The sequence below is a fragment of the Pan paniscus genome, chromosome 14, assembly GCF_029289425.2.
Source record: "Pan paniscus chromosome 14, NHGRI_mPanPan1-v2.0_pri, whole genome shotgun sequence".
In the NCBI taxonomy this organism is placed as follows: domain Eukaryota; kingdom Metazoa; phylum Chordata; class Mammalia; order Primates; family Hominidae; genus Pan; species Pan paniscus.
This window is the reverse complement of record NC_073263.2, coordinates 61,370,428-61,391,620: the sequence shown is the minus strand read 5'-3', so window position 1 is coordinate 61,391,620 and position 21,193 is coordinate 61,370,428. Positions and strand designations below refer to the sequence as shown.

At 35.0% G+C, this 21,193-nt stretch overlaps 1 protein-coding gene across 2 annotated transcripts in view; it reads left to right on the top strand.

Annotated features, from left to right (window-relative positions):
• DIAPH3 (diaphanous related formin 3) overlaps positions 1-21,193 on the top strand; it is a 489,712-nt gene that overhangs the window by 289,509 nt on the left and 179,010 nt on the right. For both annotated transcript variants that reach the window (XM_003825324.5, XM_055096829.2), the window contains one exon: positions 7,346-7,475. In XM_003825324.5, coding sequence (XP_003825372.4) covers positions 7,346-7,475 — 130 coding nt within the window. The remainder of the gene's footprint in view (positions 1-7,345; positions 7,476-21,193) is intronic.

Below are 21,193 nucleotides of genomic sequence, written 5' to 3'. Positions count from 1 at the left end.
GAAGAACATTAAATTCATATTGCTAAGTGATAGAAACCAGACTGTAAGGGCTATCTACTGTATGATTCCAACTATGTGATGTTCTGTAAGTGGCAAAAGTCTAGAGACAATAAAACATCAGTGGTTGCCAGGGGTTCTGAGGAGAGGGAAGAAGGAAGGAATGAATAGGTGAGACACAGAATTTTTTAGGGTGGTAAAACTATTCTGTATAACATTGTAGTGATGGATGAATAACACTGAGTTTATCAAAACACATAGAACTGCAGAACACAAAGAGAGAACCTTAATGTGGAAACTAGTTAACAATAATGTGTCAATACTGGTACATTACTTGTCACAAATGTACCACACTAATGTAAAATGTTTACAACAGGATAATTTGTGTGTGTGTAGGGAAGGGTATACAGGAACTCTGTTTTCTGTTAGTTTTTCCTGTAAAGATAAAATTGCTCTAAAATATAAAGTCTAAAATATAAAGTTAATTATTAATAAGGGTTAAAAAACCTTTAATTTAAAATTAATGTATTTGGTCCATTTGTATAAACAATCTAAACATGTTCACTTTCTAAGCACTTACTCCAATTTTTGTTAATTGTTCCCATGAGAAATTCTTATTATTAGATTAAGAAATCCGTGCTCTAAAATAGCAGTTTAGTTATATAGCTTTGGCTGGACAATGTTGGACTCCAGTGAGTTTTCTGAAACTACTCCAAACAAGAATATTTTTAAAATTTTTGACATATGTTACTAAATCATTTTCCTGGAGGTTTTACTGATTTGTGCATGCCTGCAGTGGCTTTCATAGACTGGCACTGTGAAAGTGCCAGTCTCACTGCAACCCTGCCATGACTTGTTCTTGGTGAGAGTGTTTTTGTTAGGTGGAGAGTGCTGATATAGTTGCTGAAGCAGTATCTTGTATCTTTTTTATGTCTTTGATCATCCGAGTTTAGCATTTAAAAAATATATTTGTATTCTAATCATATTTGTTCCCTTGCAGATTGTTTATTCTAGTACTTTTTCCCATTTGCCTGTTATGAATGTCTGTTTTCTGATCTCTCAGTACTAAAAGAACTGAAAATAGTCCTTTTTTGTAAAGAACATTGAGCTGTTTTATATCTTTTGCAGGAAAAAGGGGGCAGTATGAACAGAACAGTGCAATGCAGTAGATAATGTAGTATGCTAAACTTTTACTAAAATGCACAAATGCTTTCTATATAGAAGTTTCTACACTCACTGTAATTCAAGAGAAATGTGTTAAAAATATAATTCAGAGAAAGTGTGTGGGGATATGGTAGCATATTATAATTATGGAAGTCCACATTATTTAAAGCACTTTCTTGGTCACTTAATGTTTTAATTTTCATTATCATTTTAAAATGAAAATTAAGTAATTAAAATAAATTGTTTTTATATATGAGTGCCATAAGTAATTTAGTATTTATATGCCTTAGTATCTAATTTACATAATATCAATTGGTTTCTATCTTTAAAATTATTAAGAAAGTTATATTTTAGTATTAATGGTTGTGGTTATGGCAGTGGCATAAGCACCTTAGGCTTGTTTTGTTTTGTTGTTTTTTTTAAGAGCCAGGTCTCACTCTGTCACCTATGCCGGAGCGCAGTGGAGAGATTATATAGCTCACTGCAGTCTTGAACTCCCAGGCTCATGCAGTTCTCCTGCCTCAACCATCTTGTTTTATTTACTTCAAGATTTTCATTGCCATTTGTATTGGAGTGATACTCAGTTTTGTTTTGAAAAATTTCGTTAGCACAATGATTATTTAAAATATATATTTAAAAATATTTATATATATAAATAAATAAATATATATGTAAATAAAGCAAGAGCCCATCTCAAATACACACACAAACACACACCAGGCACACACACAAGCACACGTACATACCAGAAAACAAAATCCATTCTATAATGGTGGTTGGTTTTATTAGTGAATTTGTACTACCACATTGGCTTTTTGAGCTTTCTATGTGAGCAATTGTGTTATAGTCTTTGTTAGTATGTCTTCATACATTCATTTTCACGTAGATACCTTTATTTTTAGAGATGCTATTTTATGCATACACAATCCACTTTATTCTGCAAAAGATTTGAGATGGGATATGATGCTATTAAAATATAGTGGTATAAATCCATTGAAGGTTAAACTTTATAGATACCTTTTTCTTCAATCATATGATATTTTGTCAGCAGTAATCCATTAGAAATATATAAAGAGTTGCTATTTGATTGATATGATTCAGATGGCATTTTATTTATTTTACAGATAAAACAATAGAATGTTGTGCTCTTAGAACTAGAAATGACCTCAAGAGAGTGTGGTGTCTGTTTTTAGATGCTTTCCAGGCTAGAATTAGCAGGTTAAAGGGTGCTAGTATTTTACATTGCATTAGTGCTCTTTTGTTGTTTTACTGCCATTTTTTGAGAATTTGGTTTATTTTGTTAATAATAAGCTAGACTAAAGATTGCTGTAAAGGAACTATATTTTATAGTGGATAAGAGCTTTGTATTCACACAGACATGTGTTCCAATCATTGGCTCCATGTGATCCAGTGTAAGCTATATGATCTCTCTAAATTTCCATTTTCCTTTTTAAATAATGGATATAATACTAGTTTGGGGTTGTAATGTTTTAAGCACTTAACATGTGTTATATTATTTGGCTAGTGTCTGTCTCATGGTAAGTACCAAACATTAATGCTGAGGATGCTACTGTCATCCTCAGCATTAATATTATTCACAGGTTGTATTCTTCTAAAATGTTAATGGTGCCATTACAAGATTTTTCAGAATTTTGTCTTGTTTCTGGTGTTCACTAATGTCCACAGCATCTAAACATCTAAATATTCAATGCTGCTTTGATACATACCTAGATTATAGGAATATAATGATGCGGAGTAGAGTTATTAATGTGATAATATTCTTAAGATGTAAGTTTCATTATTTCAAACAGGAAGGGATTCCAGTTCCTTGACTTCTGAAGATCACGAAGATGCTTAGTTTTTATTTTAGGGTTTAAATTTAAATTATTCCCATGTGACTAAATAAATGGAATATTCTTTAAATGTCATCCAAATTTGTGCTGAATACCTCAAAAATATCCCCAAACCTTGCACTGTAACTACAAGGGAGTTTTACTGCAGACTGACAACTAGGCCATGATTTATTACAGGATCCACTTTTAACATTATTTTGTCTGGAATGAACAGAGTGGTTGGAGAAACTCCATCCATCTTTTGTTTATTTGACATTTATGCCACATTAAATGTACCTTAAAGAAACAATACATAAATAGGAAATTCTATTTAACAGTGATGATTACTCATCAGTAAGATAAATCTCTTGACAATAATACAAAAGAAATCCTGTCAAGCACTGACTGTTAAAGTTTAAATAAAGCATACTTTTAACCTGAAGATATTTTTAAAGCAAATATTTTATTTTCTTTCCAAGATTTAGCATTACAAAGTTTACTTAAGTTGTTACTCATCTTCAACAAAATTAACACTGTATTCCAAGCTTTACTTGTTCTGGCTCAGAAACTGATTATGATATGAGTGAGTATGATATGAGTAGGAGTAGAATGTGCCTTTTTAGTTGGTAATTTTCATTAATGAAATGAAAAAAATATTGAGCAAATGGATAAGGACCTAATACATTTTATGCTTTGATGCTTTTGGAAGACTTTTTAAAAGATGGTTAGAGAGAGGGGTGGGAGAGAATAGAGTAGTTGAGGCAGGAAGAGTATCTTGGCAGCATTGTGAAATTTTTCTAGAGAATGTTAGAGCATAAATGAAGAATCTCTGCCCTGGAGTTTAGAGCTGCATAGTAGTTTATAAATAAGACACCATGCATGATCAACAACATGCTTCTTTTCTGAACCTCTTATTTATTAGGCTTAGTTTCAAATTTATTTACTTGAAAGTTTGAGTGGTGTCTTTCAATTGTTAAATAGCCATTTTGAAATGATAGGAATATTGTGCTTCCCTTTACTATTCAGTGAGTGTACTTTTTAATACTAGATTGTTCCCAGTATGCTGCTTGCTACTCAGTTGATGTTTTCAACAAGACAACCCATGGTAGCACCCTCCTCCTAAATCAGTGTTTAGCTTTATAATGGTCTCTGAATAACTCGAATCTGTGTTTGACTTGAGTATTTAACATTTATTAAACTAATAGTTGCTACAAACTACATTGTTTTCCATGATTCTAAATTCTGAATTCTCATTTCTTACAAATAAAGACCAAGATCAATCCAGTTGGTTGTTCTTCCGTCATTGAGATTTCTTGATACATTAATCCTAGCAGTTGCTGGCTGTTTAGCTATATCACAAATACTATTGGAATACTCTTTCTAGGCTTTACAAATTGTGAAGGTAGATGGTGATTGTCTTAACGTTCCAAACAGTCTACAAGGGTGTAGACTAGTAAAAATGGGTTGCCGAGAATTCAGAGTAGGAACAGTGTTCCCCAAGTGGTCATTGCTGTAAATGAGGGTGGGTGAGATAAAGGATCTTTGCTACTAGGGTGCTTTTTAACAAAACAGAATACAACTTTCATGTTAACTTTTGGTGGCTGTACAAAGAGAAAACTGTTTGTAAAAGTTTGATGCTTTTAATCTGGCCTAACCTATTTAAGATGATAGTATGAATGAAATTATAGGATTGTAAGGAAACTTAAAGATTGTATTTGACATTCATGAGTCTATATGTAAAAACAGAAGCCCATAGAATGATTCCAACTGACCCAAACACACAGAAATAACTCTGAAATGAGATTATTACTACATTTCTCCACTCTTCTAGTTTTTAAAAATTACATTGTACTGTGTCTACTAACTCTTAGTTCCACTATAATGTATACTTAACATTTTTAGAGTAAAAAGTGAATTTAGAGTTTCTATGTTGTTTCATTTTCTTATTTTACCTGTGTGAAAGCTAAGGTCCAGTAATGTGCTCAAGACTATTAATTAGTCAAGGACGTGTTTTAACATTGCCAAATCATCCACGTATGTTAGTGACAATTTGTCTAGGTAGTCAATGGAGTCATGTTTTTGAGGCATCCTCTTGTAAAACACTCAGCTCTATGTTGTGAAATCTGTATTTCTTTTAAACAAGGTACCAAATCATGGACTAAGTGTTCATATTCAGTCTGTTTTTAAAGTACTGGGAACCACTGTTTAAGTTGCATGTTGTGTAGGTCACCATAGCATTTGAACCTATTACATGTGTCATGATGTGAAAGTAAAGCTGTCTAGGTGGGTAGCTCACTGTTCCCAGCGCTATGATAGTTTTTGAATCAATAAGTAGTCAGTATGTTAATATGTCTGATGGTACGGAAATCTCCCATTCTTCCACTACTGTACTTTAACTGTTATTTGGTATTTTTCTGATAGTGATAGAATATTTAGTGAGGTTGGATTTTTTAAAATATTACTTATGGGAATTTATTTAGGAACCAATTTTAAAGTTGGAAATTCTTGGAAAGGAAGCAAGTAAATAGTACTGTGCCCAATTAGGTATGCCTTGAATTTCCAGCTGTAAATTAAATTCTGGTAGAAAAGACTGATTTTTTTTTAACCCTTTATTTGTATCTCTGCTCTAAATGATTACTTAATGGTAGGGAATGCTACCAGATTACCTATTAGTCCTGTGTTCATACCACTCCTCCTTGCCAATACTTTCTATCCCAACACTACACAAAACCCAAGCTAACTTTTATCATTGTTGAAGTTTTAGCTTAACTACCTCTCCCTGTGATTGCACTCCTTGGCCATTTCAGATTAGGATTGGTCCACCCTGGTCGTCTCAAGCCCGTAACCTCTTTTCATTCATTCTACATACCTGTTTATGTTAATTTGATCAACTAATTAGCTTTGGGAGGAAAGGGGTCACAAGTTGGTGCCCCAGTTTATTCCTCTGAGGTTTAACCATGTATTTTCAATAGGTATCTTTCAGGGATAAAAAGTTGGTTCTTGGAGAGCAAAAATGTCTTACTTGTTTAACCAGTTTTTAGGTGTAAAACACAGATATGCATACAGCATATAAACATAAATGCATCACCTTTGTGGTTTTAAAATTTTATAGGTGCAGTTAGGAAAAAAATGCCTAAAAACTTCTTAGGGGGCAATCATGAAAAAAAATAATGAAAGCACTGTTCTATACATAGATAGATAAATGTATATTCTTTCAAGACATTTCCACCTGGATACTACCGAAAAGCTTCAAATTTACCTTGTCCAAAACAATTTTCTTCTTTGGCCACCTCACACAAATCTGTTTCTCATCGTTTCTGACATGTTAGTTAACAGCATCACCTGGGTTTCCATACCCACATGGTCTCATTGTCCCCATTTCCCAGGCACAACCTCCATTCAGACTGCCCTCTTTCCCTGCCTGATTATTGCCATGGGTTTTTAACTCACTCTTCATGCTTCTCTTAGTACTCTTGCCCTAATCTTTTTAGCCACACTCACTGGAGGGAGCTTTCTAAAATGTATATCTGATCATCTCTCATCTAGTTGGAAAACTTATATTGCTTCAAAATCAAAATCCTACTTCCATTGCATGCCATTATCTTTCCTTTTATTTTTTGGTCTTTTCAGATTTATATCTTTGCCATGTCCCTACTTGCCTTCCCTAATACAGATACACTTTAATTCTGGAGTCACTCAGCCGCCTCAGATGTGTCATATCCTTCCTCATCTATAGCCCTTGTAAATGCTGCTCCATGAGCCTGTGTTAATGTACTTTTGTATTTTTTCTTTCTTTTCCCTAAGCCCATACAACTTCCTGTCTTTGAAGTCTCAGTTCCATTGTCATGTCCTCCTAAATGAAAGTTGTGATTATTTTTACTATACTATTTGTCACACCAAGGCAAATACGTATATTTTTTAACTAAACAGCTTCTTGAGGAAAGTCTGTGTTTTATTTGTTGTTAGGTCTCCAACTACTACAGTAGCTAGTAGGCATTCTATGAATATGTGCCAAGTGATAAATGGATGAATGCCAAGAATGTTTAAATACTACTATTAAATAGACTCATAGGTTACTCTGTTTTCGTAGGCATTTTGCCATATTTTTTTTCTATAAAACATTGCATGCTCGATTTAACTTATTCCTTTTTTGCGACAAATAATGATTTTCACCAAGCAGCAAGTCAAAAGTAGTTTTTCAAGTATTTAAATATTTGTTTTTCAAAAACGAAATCAACTAATTTTACAACTTTTAGTCCTTATCTACAAAATACAGTATTAATATTATTTAAGTAGACAGAATATCAACATACTTATGACTCTGTGTTTTTTCTCCCTCCTGTTCTATTTAGCTAAAGGACACAAAATCAGCAGATCAGAAAACAACGCTACTTCATTTCCTGGTAGAAATATGTGAAGAGAAGTACCCTGATATACTGAATTTTGTGGATGATTTGGAACCTTTAGACAAAGCTAGTAAAGGTTTGTACCTTTTTAAGAAACATTTCATGGCTCTGGTCTTCAGTGCTAAAAGACTGAAAATTATACCTTTTATTTGTATATACTTTCCACTTTCTCACAGTGTTTTCATACCCAATATCTCATTTTAAAAATAAAGAGAGAGAGTTGTAGGATATTATGAGTTGTCATGATTGGAGCTATGAGTTTAATTTGTTTAGTTAGATGATGAGGTCTTATATTATAAAATACTTCATTTTACAGTTTAAACCTTGTAGATACCTGCTAGCCCTACCTTCTACTGCTAAATCTCCTGCACTTTTTGGCCAGGGTGATGCTCTCTTGATTCAATGTCATTCATAGGCACTGATAGCCTATTACATACCTGAGACCAGAACCAGCAATCAGTGTCCCTCCCTACTTACCTGAGTACCAAATCTATCTCTGGCCAACTTGTTGGTGCTCTCTTTTTTTTGTTATAGAAGACACCATACTGCCAGAGTTTCATTTCACTCTTTCCTAATGCCCAAATTTCTAACCTGATTCTAGTCTCAATTGTGGGCTTAGATCAGGTCATAAAGGGTCATAGAATGGATAGAGTTATTATTAATACTTGGTTATAATATGATTTAAATATAATTTTTTGACTACCTTAATAATTCAATTTTCTTTTTCTTTTTTTTTTTTCCTTTTTTTGAGATGGAGTCTTGCTCTCTTGCCCAGGCTGGAGTGCAGTGGTGTGATCTTGGCTCACTGCAAGCTCCGCCTCCCAGGTTCACGCCATTCTCCTGCCTCAGCCTCCTGAGTAGCTGGGACTACAGGCACCCGCCACCATGCCCGGATAATTTATTATATTTTTAGTAGAGACGGGGTTTCACCATGTTAGCCAGGATGGTCTCGATCTCCTGACCTCCTAATCCGCCTGCCTCAGCCTCCCAAAGTGCTGGGATTACAGGCATGAGCCACCGCGCCCGGCCTCAATTTTCATTTATATTTCACATTGATTCTTTCAACTTTACTTGGTGTCAAACAACCAATTTATGAATACATTTTGGAAAACAGCTCATCTGGAATGCTGGAATATCTGTATTCTTTTTTTGTTGACTACTAGTCATTAGTAATATGAAATTGTCTTTATAACCTCTTTATTTTCTTTTTAATATTGGAATTCATCAACTTGAAGGATATTTTATTGTTTTCCATATTAGAGTGAATATTTCTTCTTTAAAAAAATCAATTTTATCTTTTCCTGCTCCCTTTAAATTGTTCTTCTTCTATAAAATGAGGATTATAGAACTTTATTGACAAAGAAGCATGTGATTGGATGAGATGTTCTTTGAAACTTTGTTCTGAGATGTATGTTTCTTTGAAGTAAATATTTCATATGGCCTGTCTTGATTTGTAAGACAAAAAATAAGCTTTTTACTTAAATTTTCACTAATAAATCCTAGTGTTCCAATGAATTATTGAATTACTCACTTTACCCCTCTGCAACCTGAAAATGTCCTTGCTGTAAGAAGAATCTTTCCATATATATAGTTATAGATGTTTTAATAGGATTCAAGAAGGGAAAATAATTGAAATTATTTTCTTGTATTAAATCACCTGAGATAGGGCAAAAGGGCATTGAACTGAATGGGTTGTAAACATTCAAAATCACTCAGTGATATTCAAAATAACTTTTACCTCAGGGAAATCAACTCTCCTAAAGAGAGAATTCTGATATTTTGGATTTTTTGACCAAATGGGATGAAAAAAATTGGAAATGAGTATTCTTGATGGACATTAAGCAGTTTGATAGATAACGGAGTAGTGGATGAAAACATGGTAGGTACAAAGTGCCTTGAAATACACCGGGAGTTTTTTTCTTGGGGAAAAACATGGTTGAGTAGATGTATTTTTTATTGTAGAATTTATTGTTTAGCAGGTTTTGCTGTAAATGAAGTTTTTGAAATATTTATGTTGACTCGTACTTAAAATTCTTTATTAATATTATAATTTGTTCTTTAAAAATATTTACCTTTGATAAGGACTTGCAGAATTGTAACTTGGTTTGGTTCTTCTGGGTATTTTTCTGTTTGTTGTTTTTGTGTTTCAGCAGGGCGTTCTGGGGTTTTGGGACTTTTTAGTTTCCATCTGTTAAGAGTGGAGTCTAGTGTCTGTGTATGGGTCAGCAGACACCGTTAGTATGTTTCACAGGGAGCAGCCAACTTCATCTTTAACATAGAAAAGCCATCACTGAAGTACTTTTTATAGTATAGGTGATTGTTAAGCATAACTTTTTTATTATTATATTACTTTATTAATGAGATTTGAGGAGAAAATGTAATATTTTGAATGAGGTAAGTGTGTTTGCTTTGGAGTATTTTAATGCTCTTATACACGTGTTACATATCATCATTTAAAAGTTTCCAGATTTGAAACCTCCTCAGTGAGCTATCACATGAATTAAAAAGTACCTTTGTTTTTGAGGCATAACAAATCCTGGTCATTAAGTACTCCTAGATCAGCAGGGAGAACTTTCATTGCAACTAATGAGCTTACCTGTATGACAATTTTCAAAAATCTACTTCATTAGGACTGCTTCTTTTCTAAGATATAATGGCTTACAACTTTTCTGTTACATTTCAGTGGAAATATTTTGAGTCATTATTGTATTTCTGTATACCATTGTAATATTTCTCTCTTTTTGGACTTCTAAGGTTCAATACATTTTTCCTTGTCTAAGCAGTTAAAATTAATCTATAAAGGTTTTATTGATTACTTCCCAATAATCTATTTCATTATTAAATTTTATTAAAGAGTAAAAAATATGACAAAACTTACTTTTTTTTGTTGGTGAGTATATTAAAATAAAACTAAGGTAAGTTTACAACATCACCTTGGCCTGACCTTTTTAGAGTTATAATTCCACCATGTATTTCCATCCTTTCCTAGTCAACTCTTAATTCTAGAAATACCGTGCTAGTTCAGTCTGTAACTCATTCATCCAATCACTAACTTAACAAGCCTTTATTGAGTGATTACACTGTGTCAGAAACTGTGCTCTTGTCTTACTCTTGGTTCAGGTGTAGTGTCTGTGTCTTAGTGAAACCCAATCTGTCTCACTCCCATCTAGCTCTTCCCCAGCTGGCTCTTCCCTCCTATGGTCAATTTCCTTTACTTTCTCCTCTTCCTCTGTGCAGTGTCTATGCATTGCTTTTTTAAAAGTGCTTTTCACTAGCCTAATGGTGAACCCTTCTCTTTTTTTCTCCCTAGATCTTCTCTTTAGGTGATGTTTTCAATTCCCATAATACCACCATTATGTTAAAGACTTACAAATTTATATCCCAGACTTTCCTTCTAAGATCCACACTTGTATAGACAACAGCTTTTGCTATTTCCATTGCATCTCAAAAAGGTATCAGAATCATATTATGCCACAAAATGGGACTTTTGATTCCTACACCCTTAACCTCTCCTTCCAAATTTTGTTTACTTGAAAAAATCCTGCTTGGCTCCCCTTCTTTGGATATCTTTTCTCTCATTTGTCATATCTGTATATAGCCTTCAGCATCTCAATGCAGAGCTGCATGGTGGATTTTGCCTAAGTTAAATCCATGGGAAGTGGCAGCTGTGGCAAGAATGTTGTCTAGTTTTCTCCTTCATCAAGAAACTTAAAAGTAAATGTCACCTTCCCTTTGGTGCTTTTTGCTGGGAACCTCACCTAAATTTGTGTATTCTACTCTTTCTTTAAGGATAAATTCATACGTTTTCCAGGAATTCTTATACTTTAGGAACTGCTGCTCTAGACCAGGGATTATTCCTGGTACAGCTGTGAATAGATTTAAGCTTCTAGAAGAGATCAATATTCAGTGTATTATCAGAGTGGATTCAATGTTAACTCATTTTTAATTTTTGCCATATTTCTCTGTTTCCATATTTTACCATTAAGAGCATTCACTGATATATTTGATTTTTAAATCCTTTCCATTTAATACTATGCTTTCTGCTTTTAAGACTCTGTTTGTATGTTTTTAGCTAGCAATTCCTTGATTTGACCCTAATATTTGTCTGCTCAAATACGTCTCCTGGTTTCAAGTTTCTCATGCGTTTCCATCATTTTATGATAAATGTCTTACTAAATACCAAATGTTTATCTTTTATTCACCTACTGTGAGCACTTAGAACACTTAATTTCCAGGTGGCAACCACCTGGAAAATTTATAGTGTTTGAAAATTTCAAATTTATCTGCTATAACCAAAAGACACGTTAACCTCTTTGTTGCTATAGCCTTCTAAAAATGCCAGTTACAATTTGTTAGTGAGTTTGATACATATTTTGAATAATCAGTATCAGTTATTAGTTTAATTGCATTTTATATCCCCTGCAGCAGAGTCAACAACACAGCTAACATTATATTGGTTGGAATCATTATGTCGTGGAGGTTGTAGGTTGGGGCCTCATAATTTGTGTACGATATATTATTTGGTCTTTCAAATCAGGAGTAGAATATTAGAATGTTATGAAAAGACACTTTTTTTTAACCAATATCTGCCTATATGATGTAGTTAATAGGTTACATTGTTGGTGGTGGAAATATTTATGATAAAATAATTTAGTTACAGAAGACAACCATGTGGGATATTGCTTTTGTTGACTGGTCAAGGGAACAAAAATGTTTTCTAACTGTTACAAGCTCTACTGTTCCCTCATAAATTCCTATGTTAAAGCCCTAAACCTCAGTATGTCAGAACTTGACTATGTTTGGAGATAGGGCCTTTAAAGAGAGGAGAGTTAAAATGAGATCATTAGGATATCCCTAATCCAATCTGACCTGTGTCCTTATAAGAAGAGGAAATTTAGAGTCACAGCCATTCAGGAATGTACATGTACAGAGGATAGACCATGTGAAGACACAGTGAGGAGGTGGCCATCTGCAAGCCATGGGGAGGGGACTGGAGCAAATCATTTCCTTATGCCCCTCAGAGGAAACCAACTCTGCCGACACCTTGATCTTGGACTTCTGGCCTCCAGAATTGAGGAAATGAATTTCTGTTGTTTAAGCCACTCAGCCTGGGGTATTTTATGAAGGCAGCCCTAGCAAACTAATATACTAACTTAAGACATTTTTCTCATTTGCTTAGAGGTCTTTGGCTATAGAATACAGTAGCCTATACTGAATGGTTTTTCACTTTATCAAATCAGTTGAAGTAGCAGTTGTAGAGCTGCTGTGTTGGATGTGCACTAGTAATCAATTTAGAAATATCAAAGATTATTCTACAAACTGAATTATCACATGTTTTGAAATAATTGCAAGTATGCTTCAATTCCTCTTTTGAGTAGACATGAAACATAAAGTAGTACATGTATAAGGATATATTAAGGCATTTTAAATAAATATATTTATGAAAATTCTCATTTAATTTCAGGATTAGATCTATGGCATTTCCTAGATTTTGTTTTAGAATACAGTTAATCATACTATACTAAGTTTTTGTTTTGTCTTTTTCTTTTACTCACTATATCCATATATATATATCCATAAATATATATATATATTTCTTTTCCATTTCTCCCTGTTTTGCTACTATAATAGTTGTAATTTTCATATAAGCAGGTAACTGATAAACATTAGTAACACTCTGAGTTATCTCTTGACACCTTTCCAAAAGTAAGGGATAGGTGGATGATGTTACTTTTTTTTTTTCATTTTCCTATGGGAATAATGAAAGTATTTAGTATATCCAAGTTGTGTAGTGCTGGTTCTACAGATAGACTGTGGAGTAAAACCTATGTTCGTAAAGCCAGCTTATGACTCCTAATGGTTTTATGTCTCAGGGAACTAATTTGACTATCTGCAGTCATCTAGTAAGTATACTTAGGAATTTACTTACGAATTCTAAAGCATACATTAGTATACTTTACATATATATTTAGTAAGTATACTTAGGAATTCTAAAATAATTTTAATGTTAATATAAGCCAAATATAATAAAAGTTAAATTTATTTTTAAAATATAATTTATATATGTTTGCATATACTTACCAAAATGTTAGAATATGTACAATTTTATGTTCAATAAATTAATACTTTTTTCAGAAAAAGGTATGATGAGATATAACTGGGCCATTCCCAAGGTAATTACAGGATTTGTGAAAAATATTTATAGTGTATTGCAAGTGTGGTATACTGGTAAGAGACCACATATTTAAATCCTGCCAGTTTATTTCCAGGGATTATCTGTATAGAGTTGGCATCAAAAGTTTAAGTTGTAGACTTGGATATGAGATTGTAAGAGTAATCATTTTGTAGTGCAAATATAAACTGTTTTGGAAAGCAGCAGAGTGGAATAGAAAGAGCATGTCCCAAAATCACTAGAAGGATTAAGGATTCTGTGGATTGACATTAAAGAACACTGGGCACGGAGGAACTACTTGCAGCTAAAGATTGCTTTTTGAGATACTGAGCTAGGAACATTTCCTGAATCTGCTGTGGCTTGGGCTGATAGATGATGATGAAGAAGAAAACCACATCAGGAAGACCTCTATATCTTTTTGGAGGTTAACAGGCTGAAAGTGTCATCAATACATCATTAATCTTTTCGAGAAACTAACAGTTTACAGTGTTTGCAGATTTTGGGCCAGCTACGGATTTGAAGTAGCTACTTGAGCAGTTCTGTCAGTGTCACCTATGAACTATAGCGAACATCAAGTAACAGGACAGTATCACCAGTGATGACCAAGGTTTTAGAACTCTCTTACACTCGTGGCTGTAAAGCAATATTTACTGCACCTTAGTTTTCAATATGAAGTAGGTGAAAGAAAATTTCAGAATAGTGTATTCTGAAGGACAGTTTAACATAACAAATCTGTGTACTACAAAGAAACCTAAGCAGTAGATAGAGCAAACACATTAATGGCAATCTTATGAATCTTGTTGGAGACAAGGTTGACATGTAACCAGTTGGGGGAAGAGGTATGGAGATAATCAAATGCTGCAGGTAGAATTGTCAGCTGCTCTCCAGAAACCAGATTGTATTTATGCATCTTACAGAATCTTGAATTAGTAGTTGTATTGGTTTGTTAGGGCTGCCATAACCAATTACCACAAACTGAGTGCCTGTAAACAACAGAAATTAAGTCTCTCACTAAAGTCTCTGAAATCATAGTATTATAGGGTTGGCATCTTCAGAAGACTCCAGGGGAGGAAGCATCCATGCTTCTCTTCCAGCTTCTAGTGGCTACTCGGAGTCCTTCGTGTTCCTTGGCTTGTAGATGCATCACTCCACTCTCTGCCTGCATCTTCTCACCATCTTCTCCATGTCTCTTAGGGTCCTCACCTCTGCTTATGGACACTAGTCATTGGATGATGTCAGTCACAGGATGATTTCCTCTCAAGATCCTTAACTAATTTCATCTGCAAAGTTCCTATTTCCAAATAAGTCACATTCTGAGGTTCTGGGTGGATATGCATTTTTGGGGGGCACTACTCACCCACTACAGTCATCTTTGGCATAAGTCCTATAACTGCATGGAGATAGCACTGTCATCTTTGAGTATTATGAAACAGTGCATGGAAATTATACTAATAAGCATATCTGGAAAGCATGTATCATTAAATTGTGAAATAGTTTGGTTTTTAAAGTTATTGTTAATATGCTTCAGAAAAACCCTTTTCTTTGTCATTGTGTGAAAATACTAAACCAGTTAAAACTGAAATTATTGTATGCCTTTGTATTAGTCCGTTTTTGCATAGTTATAAAGAGCTACCTGAGACCGAGTAATTTATAAAGAAAAGTGGTTTAAGTGGCTCACAGTTACACAGGCTATACAGGAAGAATGGCTGGGGAGGACTCAGAAAACTTACAATCATGGCAGACGGCAAAGGAGCAGCACGCACATCTTACATGGCTGGAGAAGGAGGAAGAGAGTGCAGGGAGAGGTGCTGCACACTTTTAAACAACCAGATCTCGTGAAAACTCACTCACTATCATGAGAACAGCAAGAGGAAAATTCACCACCATGATCCAATCACCTCCTATCAGTGCCCTTCTTTAACACTGGGGATCACAATTCAACGTGAGATTTGGGAGGGGACACAAATCCAAACCATATCAGCCTGCGAATTTAAGGAATTTTTTTATTGATAGGCCATGATAACAGCAATAACTGTAATAAGTGATTTTAGTGGGCAAAATTAAAAATGTGTTTGCAATTAGATTATAGAAACATTATATGATAGGAGAAACTGTTATTTGGACTCTGAGGTTAGGTAACTGGTTCACCTGGAGTTGAAACCCCAGCTTGTTATAGGTATAATCTTAGACAAGTTTCTTATTCTGTCTGAGCTTCCCTTTTCCTACCTATAAAATGGGTGCAATATTAGTACTTAACCCAGATGTTTGTTGTGAGGATTAAATAGGTTAATATGTACAAATGTTTATAAAGTTTGAAAAGTACCTATTAATCATTGTATAAATATTCTCCATGTTTGTTATAGTGTTGGTGTTATTTTTCCGTGATTATTTATTGTTGACACACATCTGCCTGTCATTAACAGTGCAGGTAAACATGAGTCTATGTGAATAATATGTTAGTATAGAATTTTAATATGTATTGTCAGAAATTTGAACAGATTCCAGCTGTGTGTTGCCTGAAGCTTATTCAAACTTTAGAACATAACGACCGCAAATTTTGTAGGCTTATGTTAGTAGTTTTCTAAAAATGTTGGTACTTTTCTAAAAATTAAAGAATAATACACATGCAGTTACATAAGTGTACAGGATCATAAGTGTACAGCTCAATGCATTTTTACGAGTTGGACATACTAACATAGGGAATGGAATTTGGAAAATGAGTTCTATTTTTCTTCCTCTGCTTCAGCCTGCAACACTTTATTTTGTATTTTGAACTTTGACATAAGATTTCTTTTGAAAACGGAGTTCTAGTACTAAACAACCTTTGAAAACAACTGGTCTCCAGCAACTCTTCAACTCTGAGTTTATTTTTCTGGAGGTGATGCATTAATTTAAAAAAAATTTTTTCATTTCCGCCAAGAATTATGAAGGAATGCCATATGGAAATATGAACTACTTTATGAGAAATGATATAAGTGCTAGGAAAATCTAAAATAATATTTATTCACACTCATAGGAAAACCTAAAGAAAATAAGATATTGGGTAATCGTCCCTTCTCCCCTCAGAAGAGATCACCTTTAAGTATAGATTTAAAATTGATCAGCAGTGAGACCCTTTTGTCATATAAATGTCTACCACTGTGATGGTGGCTTCTTGGCAGCTATCTTTCAAACCATATTTTATGGAAAAAAGAGCTAGTGTTAATTAGTAGTTTTTGATATGTTTTGACTCTATAAGGAAAGGACTCTCAAAACAGCTTATTGAACTCCTGTTTGGTAGGCATTGTGCTAGGCACTTGTATTAGCAAGGATTAGGCTTGACTGTGAGTGACAGAAAAAAAAAATAAAGTTAGTTTAAATAAGATTCATCTATTTGGCTGGGCGCCATGGCTCACGCCTGTAATCCTAGCACTCTGGGAGGCCGAGGCGTGCGGATCATGAGGTCAAGAGATTGAGACCATCCTGGCCAACATGGTGAAACCCCGTCTCTACTAAAAATACAAAAATTAACTGGGCGTGGTGGCGCATGTGTGTAATATCAGCTACTGGGGAGGCTGAGATAGGAGAATCACTTGGACCTGGGAGGCGGAGGTTGCGCCATTGCACTCCAACCTGGGCAAAGAGCGAAACGCTGTCACAAAAAAAAAAAAAAAAAAAAAAAAAAAAGATTCATCTATTCATTGTTTAATCAGTCATTTACTGAATACCTCATCCATTCCAAGGCACCAAAGAGCTGTAAAAACAAAAGCCTCTGCTTTCTTGAAGTTTACATTTTAGGTGGCAGATATAGAACCAAGCCAATGAAAGAAGTCAATGTATGTCTTATGTCTGACTCTGGCATGCCAGGGCAGGGTTTTTTGCAGTTTTAGATTGAGTGGTCAGAAAAGGTCCTGTAGAGAAAGTGGTCTTTGAGAAAAACTTAAAAGAGTCGTAGAGAGGCCATTTATGTTGGTATTTGAGAGAAGACTATTCCAGGCAAAGGGAAAAGCAAGTGTAAAGGCCTCAAGGTATGGAAGTGAGACTGGAGCAGAGGGAGAGAGGGGGAGCATAATAGGAGATAAGGTCAGAAAGGTAATAGATCCTGTAGGGCATTACTGTCCATTGTAAAGATTTGACTTTACTCTGAGATGAGGAGCCACTCAAAAGCCGCGGAAGGTTTTGAGCAAAAGAGTGACATCTGACTTACATTTTCAAAGGATTGCTTTGGCTGCTCTGTTGAGGAAAAAGTGTAGATGAATAATGGTAGAATGAGTGAAACCACTCTGATGCTGTTAAAATAATCTAGAGGAGGAATAATGTTGGCTTGGATCGGGAAGAGTAGTGAGGGTGGTAAGAAGTATTTGGAAAATGAATGCATTTTGAGGTTAGAACCAGCAAGATGCGCTCTATGGTTAGATGTATGGGGCATGAAAGAGAAAAGAGTTATAAAAACTAATGATTTACTGCGATGTAGGGGCAAGTCAAGGAGGAAGATAAATTCTAATTGGAAAAGTGAGTTTAAGGTGCCGGCTAAACATTAAGGAAACATGTCCAAATAGGCCATTGGAGTTCAGGGGAAGGATCTAGGCTTGAGAAAAAATTTGGACTTTTTTGAAGTCCAGCTAATACACAATCTTGGAATCGTGAGGCTGACCTGGTCTCCAATAGCAGCAAGTGAAAACTAGTCTTACTTGAAAGTCAGTCAGTCTGTGCTTAACATTTCCCCTGTGACAAAGTAAAAAGCAGTAAAATTGCCCTCCCATGTACATGTACACAGAACCATTATACTAAGGGAACATTTTGAATATTGTTATTAAACATTTCTGTTATGCACCTCTTTTTATGTAATATTTGTACCATGGTTTTGAACATCTTATCTAAGGGAATTCTGAAATCTTATAGGTAAACATGATTTCCTTTGAGATGGGCTTCTCCCACTATTACACTTTCTCTTCTAAAAGGCTGCCTGCCTTTAATACCCTCTTTGTACTTGTAAAGGACAGGGCTGGCTCTTTCTTTCAGGGGATGAAATAGCTCAACAGAATTGACTGGAGGCCTTTAATTGGTTGTATTCATTTCCTCCACTTGCCTTCTCCCTTTCTTCTTTCCATGTTCCATAGCAGATGAAGGCATTTCTCTTGCAGTATTATGTAAAAACAACAAAAATTAAACCATCATTGCATACAGTATGGTAAATTAATTAAGGAATGCAAATTCCATTTGTTATTACCTGGGGTTCCATCAAGAATCAGAACAATGGGAAGAAAGAAGATCTGAGTCAGGTAAGTCAAGGAAGGTACAACTACTTGATGAGGATGACTGGCTGTTCACTTAGCATTGCTCCTTTGTCTTTCTTTTTTTTGAGACAAGATCTCCCTCTGTCGCCCAGGTTGGAGTGCAGTGATGCAATCATTGCTTACTGTAACTTCAAATTCCTGGGCTCAAGCTATCCTCCTGCCTCAGCCTCCTGGGTAACTAGGAGTATAGGCAGGCATCACTACCCCTGGCTAATCTTTTTAAAAAAATTTATAGAGATGGGGTTTCACTGTGTTGCCCAGTCTGGTCTCAAACCCCTGGCCTCAAGTGATCCTCTCACCTCAGCCTCCCAAAGTGCTGAGATTACAGGAGTGAACCACTGTACCCGGCAGCACAGTTTCTTTCAATTTATCTTTGCCTGTTATGAACTAAGCTACAATTTATTTTTACTTTGATTTTTTTTCAGTATTGTTTTAGTTTTGTATCTTTTTGTCATGTAATGGATTTTATAATGATATTCTAGAATTTAGGTTTTGTTGTAGACCTACTTAATAGTCAAGATTTTTTTTTTTATACTACTGAGGTTTGTTTTGGACCACCTTGTCCATACAATTTTATTATTTTAACTTGCATTTATAAAATGTTGTTATAGCTTTATAAAATGCTTTTATTATTACAATTGTCTAGGAAGAAATATATTTCTTGGAGCCTGAAACTAAATAATTTTGCACATGAAACAATTGATTCTATGAGTGTAGGAAGGTTTGATTTAGTTTGCATGTTTAAATTGTCTATGGTAATAAGTTGTTCTTTAAGCTTTCCTTAAAGAAATCAATTTCCCTGGATTGTATCATGATGTGTAAGAGTGAGTGTGGCATTTTTTAGTAAGCTTATTATGAAATAATGACCAACACCTCCAGGAGATATTCATAGAGGATTTTTTTTTTAATTACAAAGATTATGTAACCTCTCCTTTCTTACTTGAAATCTTAATCTAGTAAATCATAGAGGCCATGGTGTTATAAAAAGCATGTATTCATGATTGCTTTAAACTTAAATATTTATAGTTTCGATTTTAACTTTTACTCTAAAGCTTCTTAAACACCTCTGGTGTATAATTATCATAATAATAAGACACTTGGAGGAAAGCCTGTGTCTTAGATTTTAATGTCTGGGATATTTAATCTGTTATATTTTCCTGTTTCATTTTTAATGCCCTTATCTGGAGAGGTTAAAGTTAAATCCAAAACCCATTCCTTCAGCAAACATTTGGGTATCTGCAATATGTTTTGTAACGAAAATACGAAGATGAATGGTGTGTTATCTTAAGGAATTCCCAGCCATTTGGGAGAGGAAGACAGATAAAAAGATAAATGTAAACAGAGAGTAGTAATTGCAAAGATAGAGATAATTACTAGTTGTGATGGGGAGAAAGGGCACTTTACCTGTGTACTTGCTGTAGTTTTTGACTCCTTGTAAATTATGAATGGTTATGACCCAGGGGTGAAGTGCACAAGGCAGATAGACACACATTATTTCCAGGATCAGGTACAGATTAGATGAAGAGGGATATGGGCAGGGAAACTATAAGCAGTATGTATTTTGGAGATGAATATTTGGCAGGATATGAAGTAGAGCACCCCAGGTTGTAGGTGGGGCTTTGTTTAGGAACTCAGATGTTATGTAACCAGTTTACTGACATGCATTGAACAGGAAAGGGGCAGCTTTACTGATTGTCTGGAAACCCCTATGCACAGTGTGAAAATGACGCTGGAGAAAAACTGTAGGAGACCAGAGATCAGAGAAGACAAAAGGGTTCCCTATGACTTTAAAAGTGTTAAGTCAGCCAGGCGCGGTGGCTCACACCTGTAATTCCAACACTTTCGGAGTCCAAGGCAGGCAGATCACGAGGTCAGGAGTTCAAGACCAGCCTGACTAACATGGTGAAACCCCGTCCCTACTAAAAATACAAAAATAAGCCGGGTGGTGGTTTATGCCTATAATCCCAGCTACTCAGGAGGCTGAGGCAGGAGAATCGCTTGAACCCAGGAGGCGGAGTTTGCAGTGAGCCGAGATCACACCAGTGCACTCCAGCCTGGGCAACAGAGTGAGACTCCATCTCAAAAAGAAAAAAAAGAAAAAAGAAAAAAATGGTGTCTCAAAAAAAAGAGAAAGAAAAAAAGGTGTTAAGTCAGGAAGGAATTAAGTACTATTTGTCAGGTAAAATGCCTGAGTGTCATGATTGTTTGAATCTGAGAATTGCAAGAGAGGAAAGGGTCAAGACCAGCAGGTTTCTAGCACAAGAAATGGGATTTATGGTCCTTTTGCCTTCTGTGGTATGGAGATTACACATAGGGAGCAGGCTGGAGATAGAGACACATGATGTC